Here is a 12,014-nt window from a genome sequence, read left to right on the forward strand (position 1 = left end):
AATTATTTGGGAGACGTATGGTAGATATTTAATTCGGACAATGAAGAGAGACAACAAAGAAACTACCCCCTATATTTCTCAAGAAGATGCAATTATATACTCCCTCTGTTTTTAAATAATACATGTTTTGAGATTTTCACACTTTTTAATAAAACATATTAAAATTTACTTATTAGTGCATAGTTTTTTGTTTATTTTATATTTCCTATATTTCTAAACCAATAAATTTCAAGAAATGCAATTAAAGTTTTTGAGATTCACAATTATCATAATTTAGTTGACAAAAATTACATTGAAAATATGAAAAATACATCTTTTTGAAACAAAAAAAATTCCTAAAACATACATCTTTAAAAAACAGAGGGAGTATATACAAAAAGCCCAAGAGCCTATCAGATGAGAATGCCACCATGATGAAAGTGGATAGGTAAAAGCTTTGGGAACTCGCTATGTATATCATCTTTAGATAAACCTTGCTTGGGGTTTAACTATTATTTTTATCTATTGGTACACATTTTTTAATTACATATAATAAGGAATGGATAAATTCTCCAGTGAAGAACTAGTTACACGAAAATCTAAGCCTAATAATTGCATATTGATACACATGTTTGAAGTTTTTCTTTTATTCTCCCAAAATATAGATGGTGAAGAAGATTTGTCCTGATTCGATGCATATGAGAATGAGAAGATGTGACTGATAAACATGATACTCTGATAATACCCGAGCTTGAGGCTTTGATGCAGCTGATATACTTCTTGACGTTTTGGAGTTCCTCAAGACTAAGAGTTAGATAGATTGAGCAATGGATGTTCTGGGTTTCAAAATTCGAAGATCATTTGATGGGTTTATCTCTTGGTAAAACCGTGAAACTGATTCTCAACAGGGTTTTGAACCCTTTCGCCTAATTTTTTCTTTATCTATCCAACAAGACCAACAAGACTTAGAACAATATGATTAAATGTTAGATAGTTTGGCTAGATCACGAGAGTTGGTTGTTAGAATACTAGATGAATAGATTCTCCACTATCTAAAGACAGTTAGGCACACCATCATCATATCTTACTTATCACTAGATAGCTAGTCTTCCATTTTTCCTTTAGATTCAATTGTAGCTCCAATTGTTGTGGTCAATTTGTTTACTTATTTGCTGTCCATATCTTTTTTATGACTTAGACTAGTTTAGATCGACCTCACATTTTCTTAGTGTCAATGTTTAATCAGCACATCTTACGCATAAACCATATATTCCCGTGTTAGATAGCTATGTTTGTGTGCGAATGATGCCTAATTAATTACTAACACTATATCACATTTTGATCCATCTCTAAATGTGATAAATTGTAAAAGTATATAGGACTTCAGATTCGAACATCTTGCTTCAGAAGATTCAATCCAATACACGTACATCTTTTGATGATGTTGCCTGAAAGTTGATCGACGGTCCATTAGAATGAAAAATATTTATCATTAAACATTTTGGGGAATTTTCAAAATACTATTTTTTGAAAATAAGTTTTTGTTTCTTCTTCTTGTACTGAATCTACTGATGCATTTTCGGGTTAAAGCTCTTCTTGTACTGACGTTGATGTAATAAGTTTTTTTAAAACAAAAATGTGTCATATTAGCAAACAAACTGAGATGTCTGAACGCTATAAAAATGAAAATAGCCTAGAATAGAATTAGAATCATGTTCTTTAGTAGAAAATATTTGACCTCACGCTGAACTATTTTTCCATGTTTTTTATAGTTATAGGTTTTCTTTTTCCTTCTTTGAGCTTCATTCTTTACGCATGCTTTTTACTTGAATGGTTTATTTTAATAACTTGCTTTCCGAAGTATTCTATGTGACATTTTATGCTTCCAGGGTTTATATAAAAAAGAAAGACAAGGTTTCGTGTAGGTATATGCTAAATGGATTTACGTATATGCTATATGGATTTTAAACAATTCTTTTTTTTAGCCAAAAAAGAGTATTGTTTAAAGTCCATATATTTGAAAAGAACAATTCTCTTTTACATTGCGTATTCATATACCAACACTTTTTTGGTTTCTTCCACAAAAATATTTTCATTATTTATTGAAAATATTTATATAGTCATCCCTTTTTCGAAAACTCATGCATGAATTAGTGATATGCATTTAGAGAAAATTACCAATTTATTAATACGATAATTCAAAGAAAATTTGATCGTCTTACACATTTTCCCCAAGTTACATAAGGATAAACATCATAATTATCATTACATCGTTGAAAGAGATTAAGGGCGTCTAGTTGCAATTTACATTTTAGAAATATAAATTTCTACGATAATGTAAAAGATACAAAATCAATGATGGTGTCATCTTAAAGGCATTTTAGCTGCCATTCTCTAACATAAAGGTAAATTTCTTCGATAAAGTGAACAATTTTGAGATACAAAATCATTAGCGGCGGTGTGGGATTGTCTACTCAGACCCATACATATGAGTTCTGTAAGCTATTTGATACTTTCATTACATCTTCTTTGATAGCGACAGCTTCGATGTCACCAAACTTCCGAAACTTGTTCCATGTTTCCCTATTGCGACACCTACACATAATGATATCGCTTGTAATAAACAACTGTTTCCAATGTATTAGGTTTAATAAAAAAATTATCCTTCCTAGTTCCTATAGATCTGCTTCCTATTCGTGCTGATAGTTAAGCTTGTCATCTTATACATCGCCCAAAATCTCATGGGACAAATAATAAAATCAAATGGGGACCATTAACGAAGCTTATTAACGTACGGAAGATGCTATGACTAACCAATTAGTGTATTATCACATGCATGCCCTTCAACTTCAATAATGCACACTCACCACACTTGTCAACTTTTTTTTTTTGCAAAGTAAAAAATGTGGAATTTACTCTCATTAACTTAGTTGGTCCACTGATCTTAAACTTTAAAAAACTAAACTTGGTTGGTACAGAGTGTTATATTTTAATCACTCCACGAAAACAAGATGAATAAAAAAGTTTTCTTAAAAAAGAAAAAAAAACTAGATGGAACTCAGAGACAGCCAATAGCTATAATGATATTATTTCATAATGATATACCCTTGTAAATACATATCTGTTAGTTATAACGACTCTTCGATTAGCTTGGGGTTGTTATCAACTAGCTTTATACTGTTTGTGTCTGTTAAGTTTGATCATTCATGTCAACGTCGGGCTACATGTTATATTGTTCTTTCCATTTATATGATTCTTTTTGGTTGAAAAATCGTAGTTTATGGGGCTTAATTATCTTTAATACTACTAAAAGTGAAGATATGAAAGTGAATATTAAAATAGTTGATCCAATCACATGTTTTTACATTTTTAGTATTACTTTTTATTATTTTTTCTTTGTTTTTCCTTACCCATACACTCAACAACCTAAATACATTTTAAGAGTTGACAAAAAAATACATTTTAAGAAAATACATTAATAGGAGGTTTTGTTCTTTGAGAGACTAAATCTTATTCAATATTTGAATTCAGTAATGTGAATGTCAAAGATTTTTTCTTTCAAAAACAAGTAATTAATAAAAATGCTATTTTATTAATTAATACTTTTTAATAAAGTACCATGGTCTATGGCATTATGAGTTTTTTTCTCTCTAGAAAAATTACAGTTCGCTTTTGATGCTTCTTTTTTTTGCTGAATATAGCTATTTAAGTATTTATATGGTTTACGTTTTTTTCCTTTAAATATATTCGAAGGTTCTTACACCAGGTTTCACTAAAGCTATAACCCATTTTGATGTAAAAGCTCAGGTTTGTCTCGTCCTTGAAGATCATTGGGCAACTTCGAAACAGCACAAGTAGACCGGGTCAAAATCAAATGCGGCCCACATGTTAGCCCAAGTCCAAGCTGGCGACATCTTCAAATTCTCAAAGCTTTCACATCTGACATTCAAATCTCCACAACGGAAATAAAGTTAGAGAACCATATGATTATATGATCATCATCATTCAATGGCTATTTTGGCAAAAGAATCATTCAATGGCTATGAATCGAACAAGGAGCCAATTCAACGAATCTTAATAGACTGCAACGCCACCACCTCCTCCGTCTACCATCCCTGAATCTGAAGGTGAACCGTGTGGCTCACGTCATTTAATCCCAATTGATATTGATTTGAGGCTATTGCCATCGAGAAAAGAAGGGTCGGTGGTTCTGTTGGTGCAATCAGCAAGGAAGTTCGGGGCGTTTTGTGTGAGCTACCATGGGATATGAGTGAAGAGCTGAGATAGCTTGTGAGGGAATCTGGTCGGGTATTTGAAGTTTTGGAAGGAAGAGACACTGGGTTTCTTTGGAGTGTTTTCAGAAACAGAGACGAGATCCTTTGGGTTCCATCGTGGAAAGATATTGTTGTTTAGGTAGTGGATCGTTATTGGACCTCATTTAAAATAATACTGGAACCGCTTTTGTTATTAATTTAACACTCTTGTTTGATTGTGTTTTGTTTAAACAAGATAGAATTTGGTTAAAGCTAAGCAAATTCACTTAACAAAAATTTAGAAACCAATTCATGAAAGTGACTGAATGATTCATTTGAGAATTGGAGGACAGGTTTCGAGTCGAATCGATCTCTAAAATGACAAGAAATTCTGATTGACCAAGTGATATTTGAGACAAAATTAATATTACACATTCCTTGGCCCATCAAAATTTGGTTGCATTACTCCTACTATCATTCTTTCAGTCATCTTTTGGATCTATTGATCTTATATGGCTTCTTATAATTTTTATATATTACTTTTTGTTGGTGAGTAAATTTAATCTTGAATGATGAACTTACAAGATGTATTTATTTATTAATTAGGTTTAAGCTTCAGTTGTATATACAACACAAGGTGAAGAAAAAAAATGAAACAAATACTCAGTCACCCAACACAATTTCTTAAATGTGAAACAGCGTAAACATAGTTTAGTGTTATGCTAAGAGAAATATCACATCCTAACAAGTTTCACCGATGACATATCAATGAAATAACAAAATAAGTTAGTTAGCTCAAAACAATAGGAAAATGCTTCATAGTTTACCACACATATGACAATGAAAACAAAAAATAATTCAACTCAAAATATATCATCTAAATTGAATTTTCATTGTAGTAAAATAATTTTTTTTAAATCTTGTAATTATGTAATTCAATATGATATTTGATGATGAACATATTCAATATGGTGGTCAATGCCTATTTTTATATGTTTATAACCATGTTGCATACCAATGTTCTCAAATTCGTTGGCTGTAATATTTTAAAAAAATATACATAAATGAAAACGAAAAAATGTGACAGAAACATATATGTTGCGATGATTTTCATCATTTGACCTTGATTGTGTTATGGATGTGTGGTAGACTTAGTCAAGGTCTTGTGTTCAATACCTTAAATCCCTTAAAAATTAAGACGTTGACCTTATCTAATTAAATTATAAGTTGTTCAACTATTGTACATGATAACTCTAACTAATTGTTGTGAGTTTATAATTAACGTAATTCCTCCATAAAATAATTGTTTTCTATTGTATGTCGAGAAATCCATTGATTATTGACCAAAGAAACATGTATTTGGTTCTAACTAGTAAAATTTAAAATGTATTTTTTTTTTGAAATTTTGTTTTGAGAAATTTTGCCAACACCAAATGGTTCTCGAAAATACAAATTGCTATTTGTTTTGATTTTTTCTAGAAATGAGACATATTGAAGAAGAAAAAAAGTAGATGATATATTCTACATATTGTGAAAATGATTAACATTAACAGAAAATAAAAAGTTTAAAAGATATCGAGCAAGCAAATAGATCATTAATTCAGAGTGTCATAGACACTTAGCCAATAAAAAACTAACACATAATATTTGACATAATTTCAACAAGAATAACATGTTAAATGATGGATTTATAGAAGTCGTTGTTTCGTGCTCATCAAACAAACCTCTTCCTAATTATTTAGTAAATTTTATCATGAATTCTTTCATTTTTGTTTTGCTTGTATAAAATAAGAATTAGATTATGTTTTCTAATTCAGCATGTTTTCAATTCATCTCCTGATTTCCCTAACACGGTAATGATCAATCTTCTTCACACAAAAACACATTCTCCAATATTTCTTGAAATTCTCCAATCAAATTTTAATATAAAAAGTTGGATTGAATTGGTTAGATAATTATATTGTGAGAAAGTAAATAATTCCACAAAACAATGGTTGCTGCAAAAATCATTTTTTTGGGTGCTACTTCTTCGTGTAGTTAATTGAGTGTTTTGTCCCCAAAAATCACTATTATTTATATATTTGTCTTATAAACTTTCTAAACTATATTTTTGAACTTTTGGAGCAAAAACTCCTACATTCTAAACATAAATTTTTTGGAACAGTCTTCTCAAATGATAGCTTAGCAAAAATGTAGTATTACATTACATTAGAAATTAATAACATAAGAGCTAACTCGTTTTGCGTCTTCTCCTCTCGCCCCACAGACGAAACCAATCGCCTCGACGAACCCAATCGAGATAATGGCAATCAAGAAAGTTATCGGTGTCCACGATCTTGAAAATGCGTGGATACCTCATGAGCTTCTCCCTGGTCTTATGCCCAACATGGAGACTGGACTGAAGAAGGCTGATTCAGAATATCAGCTAAGCAAGCTCATTTTGGTTGGATCTTAACGTCTGAAGCCTAAAATTCTTCCTCCAAACATGAGTTACGTCATGAAGTACGTTAGTCTTCCAAAGGATAACCTCGTCTGCGAAGCTGAGATACCAGATAAAGCTTTTCTCAAACATGTTGTAACTGATCCTAACAGCAATTGGGAAAGGGTGATGAGGAACACCGACACCGCAGACGTCATGGTTGTAACTGAATTGTTCAAGGGCATTTTTCAAAAAAATGTTAAACATGCTCTGATTATTGCTGGTGACAGTGACTATGGATACCTTTTGACTAAGTGTGCCTTGGATGTTGGTTTGGATTTGATGTTTGCTTACCCCAAGGAAAGGGTGCATCACTCCATCAAGGAGTTAGCTTGTCATGCCAGGCTCTGGACATCTGAGGACCCTAATGATAATGAATTATTGCTGATCAATGGAGGAGCATAAATCTATTAGTTTTGAGTATTTTCTACTCTTGTGTATGTGCTTGAATCTTTTGATGGTTGTGACGATATTATTTTATCTTATGCTTTAAATCGGTGATATTTTAAGACTAAAAAAAAGAAATTAATAACATTTGACAAAAAGAAAAAGAAATCAAAACATAAAACTTTCAGTACAAAAAAAACATTTAAAAATTACCTTTAGAGTACATGATGGTCAAATAAAAAAAACCTCAAATTTTTTTTTTATTAAAAACAATAAATATATGTTAAAAATCCCAAAATAAATAAATAATTTAAGTCCACCAATGACAGCCCCAGGCTTCGCTGTCTATTCCCATCAACAAAATGCAAGCCACGTATAACTTCTAAGCATCGTATTATCACGCGCCGTGCGCCACACATCGCGCGTCTGGTTTAACTTAAACAACTGTCAACCACATTCATTACCATAATCACTCCCGCCATTACACGACCCCAACAACCTTAACTACATGTCCTAAAACCGAATTTATAGTTTACTTTCCTTCCAAGTTTGTTATTCCTTCCCCCGATTCCCCGCATTTAAACGAGGTGAAAACCATAACCGATTCCGATCGAGAAGTTTTTTTTTTCTCTTGAGATCGAATCGGCATGACGAATCCCGACAAACAGAATCCGGTCGAAGCTCCCGACGTCGAGGCAGCGCCGGCGGCGAAGACGGAGACGACGCAGGGATCCGGAACGTCGTCGTTTTCTGCGATTACTCAGAGATGGAAGAGGGAGGATTTGGTAAAGAAAGCGTCTCCGATCGCGAGAGGGTTGTGTCTTCTGTTCTCTCTCCTCGCTTTCATCATCATGGTCTCTAACAAACATGGATACGGTAGAAACTTCGACGACTACGAAGAGTACAAGTGAGATTCTTATTGATTCTAAAATATATGAAACTCTGTTTTTTGAAGTTTATTGTTTTCTTTAGATATGTTTTAGCTATTGCGATCATCTCGACGGTGTACACTGCGTGGCAAACGTTTGTACATCTCTCGAAGAGAGAGTTCTTTGATCGCCGGACTTCCATGTTGGTCGATTTTTCCGGTGATCAGGTAATGTAAAAATATAATTATGATTTTTAATCAAGAGACTAGAATATTCAAATGCTAATAAAAAAGGTTATGATCTTCTGATGCAAAAAATGTTGTGATTGCAGATTGTGGCTTATCTTCTCATATCAGCTGCATCGTCTGCGATACCATTGACCAACAGATTCAGAGAAGGTCAAGATAACATATTCACTGATTCTGCTGCTTCAGCAATCAGCATGACTGTCTTCGCCTTCGTCTCTCTAGCTCTCTCTGGTCTCTTCTCCGGTTACAAACTCTCCACTCATTCTTTTATCTGAATCTGGTTATAAACCTAATTATGTGCTTTTCAATCGTTTATTTTATACCGTGTTGATGTTTGAGAGATCCGTGTAAAATGTCATTCATTCTTTAACTTCCTGTTATGTTGGATCTGTGACTGTTTGATGATACATTGTACGAAGTGAAAACATTGATTGGCTTAATATCATTTTTCTATTTCTATGGTACAAAAAGAACTAAAGATATTTATTACATTATAGGCGTGTAAAAGCTCTAGCATGAGCAATGAAAAAAAAACAAATGAAATAATTTACTCTATGGACTATAGACTATAGTCTTAGAAGTATCAGCAGGAACCACTAGTAAGTAGTTAAACCCTTTGTCTTCAGGGCAAAAACGAATCGAAAAACGAGGAGGAAGACTCCTCGTTTGGTTCTTCTTTTGCTATAGAGAACCCACCACCACCAAAGTTGTTCTGTTGCGTTTGAATGTTGTTGTTATTGTTGTTCATAGCGTAACCAAAAGGCCCAGGATTAGTGTTGTTGTTGTTGTTGTGCATCATCTGAAGTGTATATGGTGCTTGAGAAGTAGTGTAATTAGAGTGAGCAGCAATAGCATTAGGTCTAATTGGTGCTGAAGAAGGATCATGTGCTAGTCTGTTTGTAGTGTAACCACTACCACGAGCTGCAGGCACGTCGTGGTTGTGTTTCCCTTCGTAAGTTGTGATCACCGCTCTCATATCGTGTGATGCTCTCTCAACATGTTTTCTCACTGGACAACCGGTCGTTGTGCACTTGTAGTAGCTTCTGTTAAGTCAAACGAGACATGAAATGTCAGATTCTTAGAGCCATAAACAAAACAAGTTTTAAAAAATAAAAAAGAAAAAGTTTTAAAAAATGATTTTTTAAATCTGTCTAGGCGGCCTCTAGGTTCCGCCTAGACACTAATATCCTATAAAAGCCTAGCGACTACTTGAACATCAGTACATGTTTATGTCTTATTATTTACCTTGGATTTGGGTTCCCCTTGACGACTTTCTGACCATACTTTCTCCATCTGTAACCATCATCAAGAATGTCTATATCACTTGTTGTCTGCACAACAATCCTCGGCTCTCTCACCGTCTTGCTTCCATTACCATTCCCACCGTTTGTCTCGTTCTCTCCTTTCCTGAAACACACACATAAACAAACATGTTAAGACTTTCTTATTCAAGTATGGTCAAAGAGAGTAATGATGATCTTACCATCTCTTTGCTTCAGGTTCACTCCCACAATCTTCTTCATCTCTGCTGACAACCGATAACTCATCGTCTCCAAGAGAACCAGAAGTAGTATTATCTTCTTGCTGGATTGCAAATGAATCAGAAGAACCATGATGATCAAGTCCGGCATTGAACACAGCCGAGTGAAACGTCGAAGAAGAAGAAGAAGATGATCTTCTAGTGGATTGAGGTTTTGGATGGTTATGGCTTCCTTTATACACAATCTCTGTGATCTGACCTTCCAAAGACATCTCCACTTTCTTCTTCGTTGGACAGCTTGGGAAAGTACACTTATAGTAACTCCGAGGGTTCTCACTCCCTTTAACCTGTTTCTGTCCGTACTTTCTCCAGTTGTAACCGTCTTCTCCTTTCCGCTGCTCCCTTCCATTGTAAGGTACAGATTGATGAGTGTTGTTGCTTGGACGAGTATCTGTTTGGCTCCATTGCAAGACGGAACTGTTTGTTGTTGTTTTTGTTGTTGTCGTCGGAGCAGAAAGTCCTGATGATTGTGTCTGAAATGAGAAATCAAAGAGGCTAAGACTGTTGTTGTTGTTGTTAGTCTTCTCTTCCTCGGCTATACTTTTCTTGTTACTTTCGTTTGTGATGAGAGCTCCTGTGGTTGGAGAAGCAAGAACCTACAAAACAGAGTCAAGAATGATTCGAATAGAATCAATAATTGAAATCAAGAACAGAGTATATCGATAGTTTAAAAACAGAGAGGCTTACGTTAGCAGAGGAGGAGACAAAAGCAGGGGAATCGAGGAAAACAGAGGGGCTGAAACAAGTGGAAGGAGAGGTTGAGATTGAAGAAGGAGCAAAAGACCTGAACTTTGGTGGGATCTCAAGATCTTCCAATGTTCTTGGGGTTTGTTGTGACCAATTAACAGAACCATTCATGTTTTGTCTGGTGGTTCTATTATTGTCCATAGTAAGAAGAGAAGAAGCAGCCATACAGAAAATAATGTATGAAAGACCAGTTTCAGATATTTATAGGAAGTAGTTAGTTAGGAAAGCTTGGGAGAAGGGGAGCGAAGACGAAGAAAAAGAAAAAGAGATGTTATGTAGTATTTGTTTGTTTATGTCTGAATATATAAAACATATTGAACAGTCTGATTGGTGAATTTTTCCTATTTATTTTTTTCTGTTATTAGAACAAAATGAAATAAAGTGTAGTTTCTGAGAAGGTGTAAAAAGTTTGACCGTTGAAAAGAGTAGAAGATGGAGATGGTCAGACCTTGTGGCCTTGACTTTGAACAAGGCGGCTTGCTTTCATCATTCTTTAGGATGCCTTTCTCATTGCCTCGTGTGAATTTTTGTTGTTCAGTTATAACTTGGATGAAAATTCGATTTCAAAACATTTAAGAGAATCTTAGTAATTTTTTTGACTGTTTTAGTAGGTAGTGGACAAGGTCCTCTCTTTCTTTTAAGCACATGAGTGTGGATTGGGAGTGAATGATTAGCAAAACCTACGAATTAAATTCGATATTAAATCCATGTGTGGCCACTTGGTTTATAACTAATCTACTTGCTTGTGTCAACAACTCTCAAACGTTATTTCATTGTATTCATTTTTGTTTTGACAAAGTTTAAAACAGTTTGTTGGTTTATGTGTTTATCAATTACTTAAATGATGATTTAAAAATGATGATTTAAACTCTTAGTGTATCTAGTGTGGGACCGAGTAGGATCTTAGGATTGTGACTAATCACTTACTAATTTCTTTCAATAACACTTATGATTAATGTTTATTCATCATTTCTTTTTGTGTTAGTGTGTGATCTGATAACTTGTACGCAACGCTTATGTGAGAGGCAACACCTTTAGGCACATAGTTTAATTCTGTCGGTGAAGTTTTTGTTTGTTTGATGCTCCTCTTCCGCTCCCTTCACGTAAGCTTCCTCTGATGTTTCATTTGCACATCAAAAAGTTAGATACTTAGATGAGATATTGAATGATATACAAATAAAAAAAAACATTAGTGAACTCTACTGATAATTAGTGCTGAGTGGATGGATCAGGTGATCAGTCTCCTGCGATATGATCCGACTCGACCACAATTTGGGCCCAAAAGCCCAAGAGTAAAATAAAAGGCCTCTTGCTTTTAATACACGTCTATAGTCTCTACAGCCAACACGTGCAAAAGACGTGGCTGTGTTTGCTTCCTGGATCATTTATAGTTAAAGAATCTCTAGCACAAAGAAAGCAAGTGAGATATACATCTCGAATAGCCTAACTTTCAAAATCTCACACTCTATAAACGTCAGTGTTAATAAGGTCCCGGCGCAAGAGGCTAAGCCA

At 34.1% G+C, this 12,014-nt stretch overlaps 2 protein-coding genes across 2 annotated transcripts; one reads left to right on the forward strand and one right to left on the reverse strand.

Moving 5' to 3' along the window:
- Positions 1 to 7,547: 7,547 nt before the first annotated feature.
- LOC108855748 (CASP-like protein 4B1) lies at positions 7,548 to 8,677 on the forward strand. The gene is made up of 3 exons (XM_018629639.2): positions 7,548 to 8,005; positions 8,071 to 8,194; positions 8,299 to 8,677. The coding sequence occupies exons 1-3, from the start codon at positions 7,746 to 7,748 to the stop codon at positions 8,488 to 8,490; spliced, it is 576 nt and encodes a 191-aa protein (XP_018485141.1). The 5' UTR covers positions 7,548 to 7,745; the 3' UTR covers positions 8,491 to 8,677.
- LOC130505066 (probable WRKY transcription factor 33) lies at positions 8,625 to 10,774 on the reverse strand. The gene is made up of 4 exons (XM_056999674.1): positions 10,443 to 10,774; positions 9,699 to 10,351; positions 9,461 to 9,622; positions 8,625 to 9,258 (listed from the first exon to the last, which is right to left on the reverse strand). The coding sequence occupies exons 1-4, from the start codon at positions 10,665 to 10,667 to the stop codon at positions 8,838 to 8,840; spliced, it is 1,461 nt and encodes a 486-aa protein (XP_056855654.1). The 5' UTR covers positions 10,668 to 10,774; the 3' UTR covers positions 8,625 to 8,837.
- Positions 10,775 to 12,014: the final 1,240 nt, after the last annotated feature.

The sequence above is a fragment of the Raphanus sativus genome, unplaced genomic scaffold, assembly GCF_000801105.2.
Source record: "Raphanus sativus cultivar WK10039 unplaced genomic scaffold, ASM80110v3 Scaffold1985, whole genome shotgun sequence".
Lineage (NCBI taxonomy): Eukaryota > Viridiplantae > Streptophyta > Magnoliopsida > Brassicales > Brassicaceae > Raphanus > Raphanus sativus.

Bases quoted from the DNA above. Each gene is read 5' to 3' on its own strand.
- LOC108855748 (XM_018629639.2), top strand. From the start codon at position 7,746: ATGACGAATCCCGACAAACAGAATCCGGTCGAAGCTCCCGACGTCGAG. The intron at 8,006-8,070 runs GTGAGATTCTTA...TGTTTTCTTTAG, and splicing joins GACGACTACGAAGAGTACAA to ATATGTTTTAGCTATTGCGA. The intron at 8,195-8,298 runs GTAATGTAAAAA...TTGTGATTGCAG, and splicing joins TCGATTTTTCCGGTGATCAG to ATTGTGGCTTATCTTCTCAT.
- LOC130505066 (XM_056999674.1), bottom strand. From the start codon at position 10,667: ATGGCTGCTTCTTCTCTTCTTACTATGGACAATAATAGAACCACCAGA. The intron at 10,352-10,442 runs GTAAGCCTCTCT...TCTGTTTTGTAG, and splicing joins TTGTCTCCTCCTCTGCTAAC to GTTCTTGCTTCTCCAACCAC. The intron at 9,259-9,460 runs GTAAATAATAAG...TTGACTTAACAG, and splicing joins AAGGGGAACCCAAATCCAAG to AAGCTACTACAAGTGCACAA.